This window comes from Dermacentor andersoni, chromosome 3, assembly GCF_023375885.2.
Source record: "Dermacentor andersoni chromosome 3, qqDerAnde1_hic_scaffold, whole genome shotgun sequence".
Lineage (NCBI taxonomy): Eukaryota > Metazoa > Arthropoda > Arachnida > Ixodida > Ixodidae > Dermacentor > Dermacentor andersoni.
Window position 1 is genome coordinate 115,147,599 of NC_092816.1, and position 16,604 is coordinate 115,164,202.

A 16,604-nucleotide genomic window follows, 5' to 3' on the forward strand; every position below is an offset into this window, starting at 1 on the left:
TGCCATTGCCACGAAGTAAAGGCATTTTTTACCTCTTTCACAAACTGCATCGCACTAAAGAACACTTGCTTCTGAACGCCGAGCAAGGTAAAAATCTTGGAGACCGGTTGTGTTTTTCTCGTTCCAGAAACGCTTGAAAAAGTTGCGACCAGCAGCCTGACAAGGGTTCGGGATTTCAAAGGTGCTTAAGGCTGCTAATAGTGTGGACGACAACCTTTCGTGGTGAATAGCCGCAGGAAGTAGCCATCTTTAGGTGTCTCACTCCCACGAGTTGGGAAAATGAAGTTTGTCGAGTGCTTCTGAGGAAAACGGATGCGAGTGGGGCTGTACCACTACGCGGCGTGGTAGTGCTAAGATTTGAGACAGGTGCATTCACTACTTCATAGGCGCTAATTTTGCCAATCGGCTTGTCGTTTGTTGATAATACGGAACGATCATGACATCGCTCAGTACATAATAGATATTAATCATTAAATACCCATTATTTTTTTAAATATCAGCGTCTGCATTTACCACAATGTTTTCCAACATTTTTTTTTCCGCTAGATTAAACCGGTGCTCAGTCACACTGCGAATTTTGTCAAGCACTTCTCTTCAGCGATTATGCTCATCCGAAAGGCATTCAGTGCCCGAAATCTAATTTCGACCCTTTAATTGATCTTGCCTGATGATTAGCGGGCAAGGTGCAAATACGTGCTTATTAGCTGTGCGAGGAACATAGTGAAATTTTGTTAACCTTCTCCTTGGCCCACATGCCAAAGAGAAACGTCCCAGGCACCCGCTGTCTGCGCAGGTTCTTGAGCATTTATCAGTGATGGCTTTCGTGGGCGAGCATATTCGCGGAATAATCTGCATGCCTGACCGAAATAACACCACGAACTAGTCTGCTTGGCGGGGGGCAAATCACTGCAGTACAGATTTCGGGCGAAGAAAAGGGGAGCGGCAATATTCAAATACAGAAGCCACCTGTTTTCTTTGATAGAGCAGTCAGTCTAGAAACCTAGCTGTACTTTTTGTGCATTTTTCACGAAGGCGAATACGACAAGCAATCAGGCCATACTTTAAGTTTCTCGGGTCTGTTTTCTGACAGCTCATACTTGTGCATTCTGCCTTCCCGAGTTTTCCTAACGAGCTTTTCCTTGCATAAACTCCTGGCCATACAGGCATGAGAAAACTTGCTGCGATTATTAAATCTGTTGCAAATGAAGTCTCGTCAAGTGTTCTCTTTCCCGCGTTAAGCGGTCAGAAATTTTCAAGAACTTTTGTTCATGCTTTAAAATTGTCTGTACAGAACCGCAGCGCTTAACGATAACTCGAGCTCACCACTTCATTACACCATCTTTAGTGGAACACTTGTTGCTCGCATGACTGTGCTTTACTGTGTATGAAGTTTAGGCGACATACACTCCTACTGAAATGTTCTACTGTTCTTTTACTTGCACCGGTAAAAACAGGAATAACAGCGAACATCAAGCAGAATCTTAATAAACCTGTCCTATTCCTTAAATCTTAGACGCAAAATTGTTTCGGCTAAAATGTAATCGTTTCGAAACACTGCCGAAGAGAAAGCATAAGCTTTATTTTTACCTATTTTACGTCCTCGTCATGCAGAACAATGCAAAAAAAGTGCGAGAATAGACTCCTCAAGAGCGATAGACTGGGCCGATAGAACGTTTGACACGACTTGGGCTTGATGAATCCCTGGAAACGCTACACGGCGACGGCTGCGTCGATATATTGATGTAGCTGCTAGAAAATGGCCCCTGGAGCCGGCCATGGATTGTCACGCGCAAGCACATCTGTCTTCGTAGAAGCCGACGTGCTGCTCGGTCCACATATTTTCACAGGCAGCCAAGACCCCGCGCTGTTTTTCGTTAGCTCCCCCTCTACGACCTTCCTCATTTTCTTTGTTTTCGGCGGTAAAAGTGTCTTTACTCTGCAGAGAATAATGAGCATGCTGGTCCCTCTTGACGACGTGCGAGTCCAGTGCGCAGAAATTTTGCTCATAAAGAGCGTCGCTCGACTCCTGTCAGCTTCATTCTACGGGACGCAAGTACAAGAAGTCAAGTTTTAAGCGCATCGAGTCATCGGTAACCATGGCCGCACCCATGCCAGCCCTCGTCAGTTTGCTGCTAGTGGGACTCGCAGGGGTAACCTATGGTCAAGAATGCCTTAAGCCACCAGGTAACGTTTCCTTTTTTATTGTCCGGAAATGCATATTCTTTTTTCCAAACTGATTCTGTGTAAGTAAATCTCCATTGCATTTCAAAAGAGAAGTACGTGTAAAGTACCTCAAAGCTACGCAAAAACAGGTGAATAATTACACTGCATTTCTGGTCTACTTTGACATCAACCTTCTATACCTATTCTAATAGACAGACGTACACTTTAGGCTGCAATTAAAAGCAGTGACCGTTCAGCTTTGTTTACTTCGAGAAACGTGTACTTAGAGCAAGAAACACATGCTGATTTCGATAGGCATTGGTTTCAATGGCCTTTCCACGTGCACATGAGGCATGGGTACCGTAGTGGCAGTGTCGTTGTCAGTGCACACAAATTTAGAACGCGCAATCATCATGACTTGCCGGCCGACAAAAAAAAAGGAAATTCCAAGCAACTGAGGTTTGCTATGGTTGAGCTTATACAAGTGAGAAGGTTGTTTTTAATCTCACCGCACCCACATTGCTTCATCGTCCAACGGAATCATATCCAGCAACGTAACTAGTGAACCTTAAGCACCGGCACAACCTCAGCAGGACAAAGCACCGCTTTCTTCCTTGAGACGATCATGCCATTTTGAGTGTCATGCAAAGCTTCTACGTAACTGCTAGGGTGCCTAGAATTCGCATACTAGAATGGTTTGCTATTAGCTGCAATAGAAAACTTCAAAAAGAAAGCTCTTGCTCATAACGCACACAGCGCTACCAATTATATAGACGCCCATGTGTGTCATTACGACGATTAGGATAGAGTGAACGCCAAAGGAACGTTTTTACTACGTTTCTTCATACGAACACGCAGACACACACACTCGCACACTCCGACCTTTGTCAAAGTGCGCCAAGTAGGTTATCAGGCAACTGAATCACGTAACCGCGGGCAATTACTTCAGCTGAGTAGCCTCAAAGCTGGCATTCTCTGCAAACTAAAGAGTTGAAATGTGTTGTCTTTTTGGGCCACGGAACCAAAGCACAATTCTCCAGAACAGCGAGTGCAAGATGCTCCGGAATCTTTATTGTTTAGCTGTAAAGTTCCAATTAGCTGTCATAAAGGCGTACCTATTATCAACGTTCTCTATTTCTACTACCAGCAGACGCCTCAGCAGAGATTTTCTCAAGATGGCATTTCAAAATTCAAACGCGCGTTCGCAATTCGCCTAGTTCCGCAAAAAAAAAAAAAGAAACTACAGTGCGTGAGCCGATTACAAGACCTTGCTTAGCACGGGTACCATGTAGCAAAAAAAAAAAAAAAAAAAACTATTGTCGTGGATTTGTCTGAACGGCTTATATTCCAGTGTCATTTGTAAGGAATAGAAACAGAATTCCAATCTGAACCATTCACTCTCGCTACAATAAAACTTTTCTTCCGCTCCGTTATATAAAAGAAATTGGTGGATCCCACTCATTGTCGCAACCGATGTAAGCGAACGTTTGTATACTGTTTGCTTTGATTACCGTGGCAGAAGTGCTTAACTTTAATTGGCTTATGGATCTGTACGTAACTCAATTCATTTTATAATTTATACATACATTCGCGCTCTGCACCACGTTTCGCTGCGTAGCGAAGACGCTCATGATTCGCGCGGCGCTCCTTTCGGGCCTGCGTGTCCTCGACGCTGAGTGCGCTCTTTGGAGCCGCTTTGCTGGCGAGTTTTACATGCTCCTTCTGCATACGTTGCTAGCACGCTATTGAGATTCCAGCTCTAAGCGCTCTTTTCAGGCTATGGATGACTGTTGTGTTTACGATATCAAAGCGCAGCACCTGCATTTTTGTCGCATAGAAAAGCAAGCACAGCAGGTGCCATACGCACAAACTGTGAAACGCTGCCGCGGCGGCGCCGTCGGGCATGCTAGGAGGCGAGCGCCATCTGTTGGTGTTGCAAGAAACCCAGCGGCGCACGCAAGCACGACCACAGCAGCAGCAGCAGCAGCAGCAGCAGCAGCAGGTCCAGGAAAGGCGGGCAGAGGAGGCGAAGAAAGCTTCGTTTTATAATGTAATTTTGTACTCGCTCTTGCAGCCTCTTCGTCTCGCATATTCTCAACCGTCATCTGTGCCTTCAGTGAACACGGAGGGAAGTGCCATCTGTGACTCTACACACTTCTCAGCTATTTCTGTGATCAGAAAAAACAAAGGAATAGAACGTTATTGAAAAGAAGAGAATTTGGCTTGAAGCGTCTGGCTTCTAACTGTCCAGCTATTTAGTATAGCATTGGGCGAAAACCCTTTCTCAAATTTCCCTTTTTACGTTCTACACTTGAAGCTACATGCCGTTAGAACCAGAAGAAAGCGGATCAACCGAGGGGCCGATTTTTATCATTCATATCATTAGAAGATAACGAACAAAGACATGAAGTAAAACACCGAGGAAATTACTTGTACTTAGAACATCACACGCGTAATGCGAAAACGTGGTATTGTTCCCCACCAACGGCAAGCTGTTTTTTATCCACTTCCAATGCCATTAACTTATCATTTATTTAATTCGATCACTAAGTACAAGTAATTTCCCCTGTGCTTTCCTTGGTGTCTTCGTTTGTTGGCTTCTCATGATATGGCGTTAGAACCAACACACGCAAGTGATTCATGCTCTCGCAACATCAAGTCTAGCTACGTGCACAGGTGTGAATGCCTTGAAGGGCAGACAGGTAAGAAAGCGAAGCAATGGTAGGGGCTAGTATAAACTATCGAGCTATCGCAACGAGCAAACTACTTTCTGTTCGCAAAAAAAAAAAAAAAAAGAATGCGTAGTGAGTTTTATCCTCTCGCTCTCACTACCATCAAATGCCTGCACGCGAACATTGTACAGACGCAAGAACAATCCGGGCTACTTTCAAAACGTCTGCCCCGTCCACGTATGTGCCTAGGAATGGACGCAGAAATATTTTAAAAACAAAACTATACCTCGCGAACCACCAGAACGGTGACGTAAGCGCAGCGTCTACATCATTTGCACGAGCGGCGCTTTTCTACCCTTCCGAAAATTTGAGGCAGTGCCTCAAGCTGCAAGAGATATCCAAACGATTGGTCTTATAAACGCAGAAATTTCTTCTCAAACAGCTGTTAGGATGCGGATGCAGTGTTCGCAATTATCTGTAGGCTTAACACTAGTTTGATGACAACTCGCCTAACTACTAGCCTAAGGCGAAAGAAGCGATACTCTACTTCGAGGTCTGGAACATGTAGGGGCTTCAAGGTTTAACGCCATTGACTTAACCGTCCCGCGGGAACTGCGAAGATCGAGCAGAGAGGCGCCTTGCCTTCTCCTTGAGCGTCTTAGTGATGTAAATTTGTTTAGTAGGTGGTTACTATACCCAACCGCCCGATGCACCGGGACTGCTCAATGGGCCGTGGTAGACTCGGTGGAGGGGTAGCACCTTAGCTTCTTTATTTGTCTGGTTTGTGTCGCTCTCGCCGGCCTTTTTGGTATTTCTTGGTAGTGTGAAGTGCCCGACGACCATATTATGGCCATATTTACCGTTGCGGAAACTTCAAACGCACACACACTGAAAGCAGACGATCGGGCGAAGCAATGGCATGGGTGCCTCAACGCTTCAGCAGCCTGTGGCTAATACCGTCCTGTACCTCCTCGAGTCAATTAGATGGCTGCAATGGGCTGATGCACCGTTCCGAACATATTGCCCTTGACCGCCGCAATAATTATGCAGGCATTCTATAGCCAGACACTTTCTTAACTGTTTTAAAGATCCGAGTAATAAAGATGCGAAAGAAGGAATGGCTAGAAAAATGGTTTATGTTACATTTGTTGAAAGCGCCAATTCTAATTGGAATAATAAAGGAACAACATCTCGCACTGCGTAGATTTTTGAAGCGTAGCTTACTTCTTTGAGGATGCGGTAAGAAATATTTGTAGTTTTTCCATTCGAAGAATTACTGCGGTACTGAAGCTGGTATACCAGCGTCATAAAACTTTGAGCAGTTGCCAATGATTTCCTCCCGTTTGGGCGAGAAAGAAATAACACAAGTCAGTTCCTATTGAATTTCTCACGTTAGTAGGTGGAAGGTATACAGTGACAGATTTCATCGTCAACCTCATAATTTTCAGGTGAAGAAGTGATGAAGAAGGCTGGCCAGATTGCAGCGGAACTAATGAAACAGTGCGTTCATCTGCTGGACAAGCACCCGATGCCCCTCAGCATGATTGCCGATGTAAGTATGGCCGCGCCGCAGCAATATTCTTTGACAACGAAAGCACTTCCCGAAGCAACGTGGCGCGGCCCCCTCGAGAAAATTCAGCTTTGTAAAGTCTGACCTATGAGACTATGAAACTTCTAAAAGGACCATACAGGACATAAGTCGACATTTAGTGATGCAGGAAAATTTGTCCGCACAATAGCGTTACGACGTACTAAGTGCATAGCTAAAGATGTGCAGCGCGACGGCCAGATTTACTTCAACTAGAAAAAGAAAGTTTCACATTCGCATTACGAAAACTAGTTTCGAACGATTCAATCTACCTGGGTCCAGCACCTGAACTGTCGCCTATGAACAGTAGTAGGAGGAATAAACTTCATTTGGGCGATTGATATGAATCTTGTCCCAGCCGCAGGGGCCCTGAGTCAAGGGCTCCCGAGTCCTTAGTAAGGTACCGAACGTGTGGGTAAGTTGGTTATTTTTGACCACCTGATGTTAAATTCGGGATATTTAACTACACTGACCGTTTTGCACGGGAATGTAGCAGTTGTAGTAGCGAAATAAAACGTTGACTTCCCGTTCGATATCATGGCAGCGTAACTACCGAAAAAAAATTATGGGGTTCTACTTGCCAAAACCAGGAACTACAGAAATACCACGGCAATGACACACTGTAAATGTGCCATCATAGTTAACGTTGCCATGGTGACATTGTTCGGCGTACACTTGAACGCTACGACTGAGTGCGCCCGCACTGATGAGCCGCGAATAAAGCTCGCATGTATGGCGAAATAGAAGATTTGGTGAGATGGCAGGGGAACCGCTTTAGTCAAATGTTGCGTATGGGTTAAACATGCCCTGTCCAAACCGCCGCTACACAATATGGGGAAATATATACATGGGCAACACTATAGAACAGCTTACATCCATCTTCTGACGTGTCTGCTGCAGAAGGCTTTCTCAAAGTCTTTTAGACTACTTTCCAGTGCTATTCATTGTCGCCAAATGTCAATCACTATTTCTAGCAATGTCAGCTAATTCACGCTGTTTTTATACTGTGAGGTTTAACGTCCCAAAAACAACACGCAGGTGTTGAGAGACCGCGTAGTGGGAGGCTCCGCATTAATTTTGACCGCCTGTAATTCCAGAAGGGTCACCCAAATCACGAAACACGAGCGTTTTTTGCATTCCGCCCGCACCGACATGCGGCTGATGAGACCCGAAATTGAACCCTCCACCTCGTGCTCAAGAGCAACTTCACGTTTAGTATAAGCTTTGTACTGTCAAATCAGCGCACGTTTTACACTGGGCCCAGGTTGCCACCGAGCTAAGGCGGCCGCTAGCTGTGTCCATCTGGGCAATGACCGTTTCTCTTTTTTTTTTTCAGAGAAAATTACGAGACACTTAACACATGTGATGAATGCCTCCAAATTTATCAGCGTATTATTTTCTCCCAGGCTATGAAGACCCTCTGTGTTGACTACGCTGGCTGTCATGACAAGCACGAAGCTATGGCTAGCGTAAGTATGAGCCTTACATAAAAAAAAACTGAAGTTAAAGTAAAGAAACCTGGGAATAACATCGTGATACATCATCCGCCTCGCAGAATTCCACATAAGTGATTTCCCATATTGAGCGTTCCTGTGCTTCGAATTGTCGATTAATTTGCCCTCGTGATGTGATCTACCAGGCTCCTGCGTAGTCTGGATGGGAGAGCGACCACTCCGAAAAGGCGTTGATCCCGGGTTTGATTGCGGACCAGGACGAACCTTTTCTCAACTCCGAAGCGTTCTTTTATAGAAGCCTGTGCGGTTTTTTTTTTTTTTTGTACCTTCGCGCTACATTTCAATAGATGACAATATTTGCCTTTCATTATAATCCCTCCTCCCTCTTTGCGCGATTCCGCAGAACTAATTTGTCATTTGCAGTATTGTGGTCCCGTATTACACAACGTTTTTCGCTCACGGAATGGGAGTGATGATTTTCCCTATATTTGGCGAGTATTATATCGGAATAACTATCTTGAAACGCGAACAGCTGAATACGTTTTAATTTTATGTCTACGTCTTCTGCCCATCTTTCATCGTTGTAAACGTTTTAATATACAGTGTTCGGTCTATAAGACGCAAAATGTGACCTACATGCCTATATTTTTAGGCCTTTACACATAAATTCAATTTGCCCGCGACAGCCATCAGCATCATGCGTTTAGATAAAGGGTGGCCTCGTGTGATGTTCTAGAACCATGCTATCAATTTCTATTTTAATTGCAAGATTCCTTCTTGGAAGGCTGTGTACTTTACATCTGACAGCTTTAATCTAGAGAGAGAGAGAGAGAAGTTTAATGATACGAAATGCTGAGAGGTCGGCCTGAGGTATATTCCTCTAGCCAGCTACTCGGCATTGGGGGAAGGGAAGAGGGAAAGAAAGAGGGAAGAGGTGCATGACGGGTGACGATGACGATAGAAGGAAGATGTAGAACATATCGCAAGAAATTTGGCATGCTCAAAGTCTGCAATCCAGGCCCGTAGTTTTTAAAAAGTTCAGTAATGCCTGAATGGCCTTGAAACTCGATTGAGCATCTGGCCAAGGGCCTAAAATAACGTCCTCCGACAACGGTGCGCTGTCGAGACGCGTAAGGTCGTTGTCAAACCTTTCACGCTCTTCCACGTACTTAGGGCAGTCACAAAGCACATGACCTATAGTCTCAGTCACATTGCACAGCTCACAGTGTGGAGACTCGGTGCGTCGCATGAGGTGCACGTATCCGCGCGTAAACGCTACCCCCAGCCTTAGTCTGTGCAGAAGACTGGCACAGCTTCGTTGAATTTTCGGTGGTAGCCTAAAATTCATGGCAGGGTCCAATCTCTGGAGTCGTCTGTGGCGATTATCCGGATTGTCCCAGTGCTTTGCTGTCAATTTTCGGATGACACTAGAGAGGAGACAGTTGGCGTCCGCTCTTGAAAAAGGAATTGAATCTATCCTGTTATTATGGTACTGAGCGCAAAGTATGAAATACTCAGTTTGCGAATCGTTCACTGTATAAATAAGTCCTTCTTAAAATGCGCGCTGATTAACTTTCGGTTTTCACTTCTTTCATCTTTGGTACGTGTAGAAGCCGGAAGAATACCGAAAGCTCCTGATTACTTGCGGTCACCCACATCTCGTCAATTTCTTCGTAAGTGTGCCGCTGAAAATAGCATTTCGTTTTTATTCCTTAGAAACTATGTCAAATAAAAACATAACTTTCAGTCATTTTCCTCGTTGCAGTATGCTTCTTTGGATTACATTTACTTTTCTCTTCCACAGAAAAAGCAAACGGAATTCAAGCATGATCCAGAAGTTGTCGCGACGGAGATCGGAGTAAGCTTTAGTGCCTTTTTGCCATAAGCAATAAAAACCTATGTTTCCTGCAAAAAAAAAAAAATTTTTTTTGAAAGAGGCTATCATTCAATACTGGCGTGCATACAGCGTCTACTAATCCTAGTTAGATAACTGCGTCAAACGTCAGTTTCTTTGTATCATTCTGGGAATGAGAAAACTTCCCACCAAAGGAAAAGAACACTTGGCTCACTTAGGAATGAAGAAATTAAAGATTACTCTCTCTATTATACTTCTTTTCCTTTATTGGCTAGAACTGTCCGCAGTGTAATTAGCAAACTCTGTTCTTGAATCTTGTGTTTATGTCTAACACAAATACGGAATATTTTTGCAGACCTGCATTATGGACCATATTCCTTTGACCAAAGAAATGGGCATAGCAACTGCCTACTGGATCCTCAAGATCATGGGCGCACATGAATGAAGAACTTCAATCAATATGTTAAACCCAAACGCACAGCGTGCAACAAAAGCATATAATGAAAGTAAATTTCAGCTTTCACACCCAAATAAAATATCAATATTATTTAACGTTTCAGTGGTCTTACTGCAGGGTAGTCAAGAAACACAAAATCCCCCCCTCCAGTTAAAACAAAATAATTTGTCGTAACTCTTCTTTCATAGCTTCGCCTCTACTGCTGACGCCGTATGTCCCCTGGGCACCAGTTGATGCAAGAAGGACACAAGAGAGAATATTCAAGAAAAGGCACGAACTGGTACTTTAAGTCCAATACCTAGCCATGACGTAAAAGTTACTTGTCACGACAGAAATTGCGGCTGTTGCAGCAGTATCAGCTTCCCCCGGAAGCAGTATCTTGGATCACACCAAAGAAGCTTCTGTTGCTACAGTAAAAATTCTTTGTGCAACGAAAGCATGTGCGTTATAGAAGCGAACAAAACTTCATGTGGCATGTTTGTTTGCGCTGGGGTAGCACTTTGAAATGACACGACGATGACACAAAATACTATCGGATTTCTCTACACCAATGCAAAAAGTTACGAAGCCATGCAAAAAAAATCTACCGTCTTTTAATTTTTACTGGAAAGGTACGTTGCGCCGTCCGTTGACCAAATTCATAGTCCTCTTTCACCTGATCTGCTTTTAGTTTTCTTTTTTTTTCTTCTGTCACCGATGCCCTTCTGGGCGAGCTTGCATAAGTCCAGGTATTAGTGGTTTGCGATTCATTTAATTGGCCCAGAGTGCCGAGTCCCGCGTAGGTTTCGCATCATCACCGTCACTATCTTGGGCGCCGAAGTATGCAAAGTATGCACGTAAGCCAGTTTTTTAGCCCCTGCACGAATCCACCACCTCTGCATCCCTACTAACCCTCCCACTTTACGGGGTAGCCCAGTTGCCCGCGCGTTCTTTGCGAATGTTCCTTCAACCAGACGCACCTAAACCAACTACTTGAATCAAAACTGTGCATCCCGCTTGTCCTGACCGGGCTCGCCCGAGCGAGATCAGCAGAAGCCTAGCAGAATCTGTTGGTAAATATCCATTGAGCGCTGGAGCTGTGCCAGGATAACTCCAATGAATAAACGTCTTCCATGCAGTGACAAAAACATTGTTTTCATCATCATCATCATGATCATCATCATCACCATCATCCACGCGTGGAGCGGCATGTCCTTCGTCGACACCCAGACAGCATGACGGCAGTGACGGCGCGAACACGCCTTTCGTGTGATATAATTGCTATCACAATAAGAGCCGCCCGTAGAAGCCGTCAATTCGTGTGAGGTGTACGTAAGGCAACTTTTTTTTTGTTATGATCAGAGTTGCCGAGTGGCAACTCCGGAATCGAGTTGATTCCGTAATTATTCCGCATTTTTAAACAGTCTAAATGGAATGGGAATGGAATGTTGGCACCAGGCGGGCACATGGGATGAAAATGCAATGGAAACCCGAGATTCCGGAATGGAGTTACGATGAAACGGGCAACAGAAAGTAGCACAGCTCAGCCTATAAAAAATTTTGCAGATCTATCGCACATTTTTGGAACGTAGGCGAAACGTTGATTTTTGTGAAGCTGTTAATCGAATGTTTCATATCTGCCCATTTCATTACCCCGTCTTTGGGAAACTAGCGCACACGCATGCGCATTTGCTCCCGAGCACCCGTGGTCCACAATGTGACACACGCGGAGATCAAATCAACTATAGCTAGTCAACTCTGGCATGATAGAAGTGTACGTTTCTTTATTGATGTGAGTGTGTGCCTTTAAACAAAGCCAATTGAATAGAAATATCACTGTCATTGCGAATGTATTTCACCACAATTTAACAGGCAATAAAAAGAACCCGCTTCCACTCCAATCTGTGAAAGTGACTGTACTACTGCGAAGTTGTGTGGACGTTAGACAAGCACCACCAAGCCAACTGACGTTAGAGGACGTCACCACACGCACCACGACTACAAGGTAACTACGTCACGCACGCACTAACATGTGCGGAAGTGCAGCATGCATCCTTATTCTGCTAAGCTGTCAGCCAAGTGAAATGCCTTATGGAACTAAATTAATGTTTAAAAGTACAATTCGTCAAAAGATGCGTAAAGCACTACCTACACACAAGTTGCAAACGTGATAGCTTCGGATTGTAACAAGAATAAAGAAGAAAATGTCTTCGGTTACGCCGAAACTGAAAGACAAAGCCCATTTTCAGCGATAGTTTGAAGTCCATCCGCATTCTTGTAGGCCTTCTGTCTGGTGCAAGTGCGTTATTGAAAGAATCGAATTTCACAATCTGTCAGAAAATCCATAAATTACGACTTACGCACAGGCTAAAGACACGATAGCCTCATATTGTAATTCGAATGTACGAGAAAACACAATTGTGTTTCACTGTAACTCTAAGACAACCTTTTGCAGCTGTTGTTTTTTGGGGTGAGCATGCTACAGAAATCCCGACCGACTACATGCTAACAGCTTCGGGGTAAAAAGAGTGATTGTGGCCAAATTGTTAAAGCATCGGGATACTGTGCTGGAACGCTTAGGTTCGATGCCACCATTGGGCAGTGATGGAGCTTTTTTTTCTTTTTTGCGTGAGCTATTCGGCAAGACATCAGCACCCAGACCCAGGTCATGATTCAGGTCATCAAAGTCCAAGAGTGCTCGCAAGAAAAGCTTCGCTTTGAAGCACTAGATATCAGAGAAAAAGGAAACAACGGACTGCAGAAGCTATAATCATGTTCCTTGTGCGAAAGACATTCTGTGATATAACATTTGTAATTTTGTGAACCGTTAAGAAATACGTTTTTACTTAGCATGCCCGCAGAAAAGTATGCAGTAAAGGAATACAGAGAAAGCATTTCAGTTGTTGAATTGGAAGAAAAGAATGGCTCAGCTCAGCCACTCCTGGATAGGGAAAGGTCCAACTCTCATAAGTCTGACGAGCTAAAGGGAGTGAGACTAATCAGAATTTCAACTCTCCACAACGGAGCGCGAACTCCGCAACTCTGGTTAAAGTCATTGATAATTACGTTTAAAGCGAGTATGGTTATGCAGAGGTCAGGGGAATAATCTTAATTTTAAATTAAGAAGAATGTCAAATGACAGAGAGGGAGTTCAATAAGCATTGTTCACTTCTACCTTCATTTTGAGCCATGAAAAGAAAATGGGAGTGCTCACTTTTTGTAATTAAATTGTCGCCATGCGATGCGGCTAACGTGCCATGCGCCTGAAAGCGCTGTCTTAGACGCGGGAAATTTGTAACGTGGATATTTATTTATTTATTTATTTATTTATTTATTTATTTATTTATTTATTTATTTATTTATTCCTCAAATACCCCCCTTTGGGGTTTTACATGAGGGGTGGGCATATTTAGGTCATATTTTCAATGAATGCCTTGAATGATGAATGACTGGAGTGGTGCACCGCTTCAGCAGGTAGATTATTCCACTCTTTCGCTGTTTGAACGAAGAAAGAGTTAAGGTGAGCGGTGGTGCGAGCTGGAGAGAGATAAACAGCCTTTAAATAGCTGTGACGGGACGAAGAGCGATGCGCAGGCGGGATGTCAGTCTGGTGAAGCAGCGAGTAATAAAATTTGTAAAAGAAACACAGTCTTCCTGTTTGGCGGCGGTGCTCGAGGGTTGGAAGGTTCAGATAAGACTTAAGTTTAGTTACGCTATTGTGGTAAGAGTAGTCAGAATGAATGAACCTTGCTGCACGGTTCTGTATTGATTCCAGTGCTGTTGCCAGGTTTGATTGGTATGGGCCCCACACTGAGCATGCGTATTCCAGTATGGGTCGAACAAGTGTTAACTATGCGAGTAGTTTTACTGAAGGGGGGACAAGACGTAGATTACGGCACAGTTAGCATAGTGCATGATTGGCATCATTACTAATGCTGCAGATGTGTGGGGACCAATTAAGGTTAGGGGAGAAGTTAATACTTAAGTACTTATAAGAAGTCACAGCACATATTTCAGAATCTGTGATAACGTAATTACCTGAAATGTATGATTGGCAACAGTGGAAAGTAAGTAGCGACGTTTTTTAGACGTTGAGAGACATTAGCCAAATATTACACCAAGTTTCAATAACGTTAAGGTGGGACTGGAGAGCACGAGAATCAGCGTCGTTAGTAATAGGACGATAGATTACGCAATCGTCAGCAAATAAACGAATTTTGGAAGAAATACCTCTCGGTAAGTCGTTAATGTATATTGAAAAGAGTAGTGGCCCCAAGACTGCGCCTTGCGGCACGCCGGAGATAACGGGTGATAAATCAGACGAGCATTGGTTAGCGTAAACGAGATGTTGACGGTTATTCAGAAAATTTCGCATCCATTGGAGAACACAAGGGTTCAGATTAAGACGCGATAGTTTTAGGAAGAGCAGTTCATGGGGAACTTTGTCGAAAGCCAATAAAGGTTTTTTTTTCAGTTTTTAAGCATGCGTCCATGACCTAGCGCATGATTCTACCACCGGGCTTCTGTTCTGGGGTATGCAAGCGAGCTGGTTGCCGGTGAAGAACAACGTTTATTGCCGGTGGGACGCTGGTATATGTAGGAACAGGAGCGTGACGTCACAGGTCACGATGCCGCGTAGCTGGCAGCTCTGCCACAGGGTAACCGAATGCAAAACTAAGCACCAAACATTTAATGCCTTCTTATTCTTGCGACAGCGGCGTTACGAATGGTCGTGGAGACTTCATGCCGTTGGCACCGTCTTCGCCGTCGCCGTTGTCTTGCTGTCCTGCTGTCGACGTTGCATGCGCTGGATGCGGCCGAAGGGTTACAGTGTCGCCAGAGTCACGGAGCGCGTTAGGCTGCAAAACGACGAAGCGATGTGCACGCAACGTCTCCGTTTCGCTTAATCGACTCGGTGGTGGAGACAGAAGAGCATTCTGCCTTCCCCTGCTAGTTCAGCAGGAAGGTTAGTGTTCTAGCACACTGACGTTTCTTCACAGCCAGCAGTCGAAGAAGACGACGACGAACGCGTGAACAGTGGCGCGAGCGTGTTCGCGAGGTTGCGCCGAGGGGCAGCAACCAAGAAGACGACGACGCTCGAACCACTGCTGATGACGATAATTTATGCTCGCAAACGCCACCAAACCCCGGATCTGAGCCATATACAGCTCCCCTGTAGAAAGGAGTTTTGACTTCGGCCCACTGGTCTATGGGTTGAATCGAGACGTAAAGGTACAGTTTACCCACGTAACGTTCAAAACCGCGAAATTTAGAATACTTGTTTAGAAATCGTAAATTATGTCGTTATTCAAACGTAACACGAGAGCCGAGTTCAAACAATGAAAATTGCGAAAAAAGTCCCGTTACAATCGGGAAAATACGGTACCTTTAAGTTCCTAATAATTTTTTCCTAACTTCCTTCTCCCGAAGTAGGGTAGCCAACCAGACGCTTTTCTGGTTAACATTCCAGCCTTCTCTCTTGCCTTTCGCTCTATTCGCTTTCTAGATTCCTTCTATTGTGAATTGTTCATAGAATGTACTTCTTTTTGTTCTTAAAATACAATCATCCACGCACCGGGTCTCACTTTCCAAATACTGTACTCTTTTAATTTTAGGTTTATTTTTCAAGTATACTGAACAAGTTCTTTTTTTTGCCCATTACCCATTGAGGGTACGAGCCATGTTCTTAAAAGCGCCTCATCATCGATAACAGCAGCGCGTGCCAGACTTGCAGCGACACGGAAGACGCGAAATCGAAGGATCCAGGTGAGCCTTTTCGACCTATTTGCTCTCCGCGTGAGAACGCTTTTACTTTTCAGTGAAACCGTTTGCGCAGACGTTCTGTTGTCGACTCTGTACACGCAGAAACGGTTTTTAGCTTTTCTAAATCTCCGTTTGAGAGTCATCCCTCTTCGGCTAGTTCACATAGGCCTCGTTCCAGGGACAACAGCGTCAGGTCACACTCGCGTAGATATTCATGATGTGCATCTGCATATACGGACGACTGAGCTTGCTCGGTTTGTTTTCTGTTTAAGAGATACGCGATTTGGAAGTTCCTGCCTACGGCTGGTAGCAGATTCGTAATTTGAAAAGTGGGGCCTGTGAGTGGTGCCCCACACACTCGGCCGCGAACTTGTCTGAGGCGTTTCTATTTATGCGGCTCTTGAAGGGTAACACTTCTTGTGACGAATGTGACAAAGCTTTTAGCTCGGAAGTGTTGTTTGCTATTGGCCGACCACCTTCCCCAACGATACGTACGACATCCCGAGTGAACGGCACCTGCGCGTACGAAATGCTGCACGTGTAAGCATTTCCTTGTATACGCACCATCCCTGAAACGGTGTAATTTAACGATTATATTCTAATGCTGCTACTTTTCCCGTTTCGTCCGTCGTGTCAACGGCCCTCCGCCCAAGTTATCCCCAGCATCAGTCGC

General features: G+C 44.6%; 1 protein-coding gene across 1 annotated transcript; it reads left to right on the forward strand.

Moving 5' to 3' along the window:
- Positions 1-1,897: 1,897 nt before the first annotated feature.
- LOC126537826 (uncharacterized) lies at positions 1,898-10,285 on the forward strand. Its single transcript, XM_050184909.3, has 6 exons — positions 1,898-2,184; positions 6,284-6,387; positions 7,830-7,892; positions 9,488-9,550; positions 9,682-9,735; positions 10,088-10,285. Exons 1-6 carry the CDS (start codon positions 2,097-2,099, stop codon positions 10,175-10,177), a joined length of 462 nt encoding a protein of 153 aa, XP_050040866.1. The 5' UTR covers positions 1,898-2,096; the 3' UTR covers positions 10,178-10,285.
- The last annotated feature ends 6,319 nt before the right edge of the window (positions 10,286-16,604 follow it).

Excerpts from the sequence above, each read along its gene's own strand:
- LOC126537826 (XM_050184909.3), top strand. The coding sequence starts at position 2,097 with ATGGCCGCACCCATGCCAGCCCTCGTCAGTTTGCTGCTAGTGGGACTC. Across the intron at positions 7,893-9,487 it reads AGCACGAAGCTATGGCTAGC|AAGCCGGAAGAATACCGAAA; the intron begins GTAAGTATGAGC and ends TGGTACGTGTAG. Across the intron at positions 9,736-10,087 it reads TTGTCGCGACGGAGATCGGA|ACCTGCATTATGGACCATAT; the intron begins GTAAGCTTTAGT and ends ATATTTTTGCAG.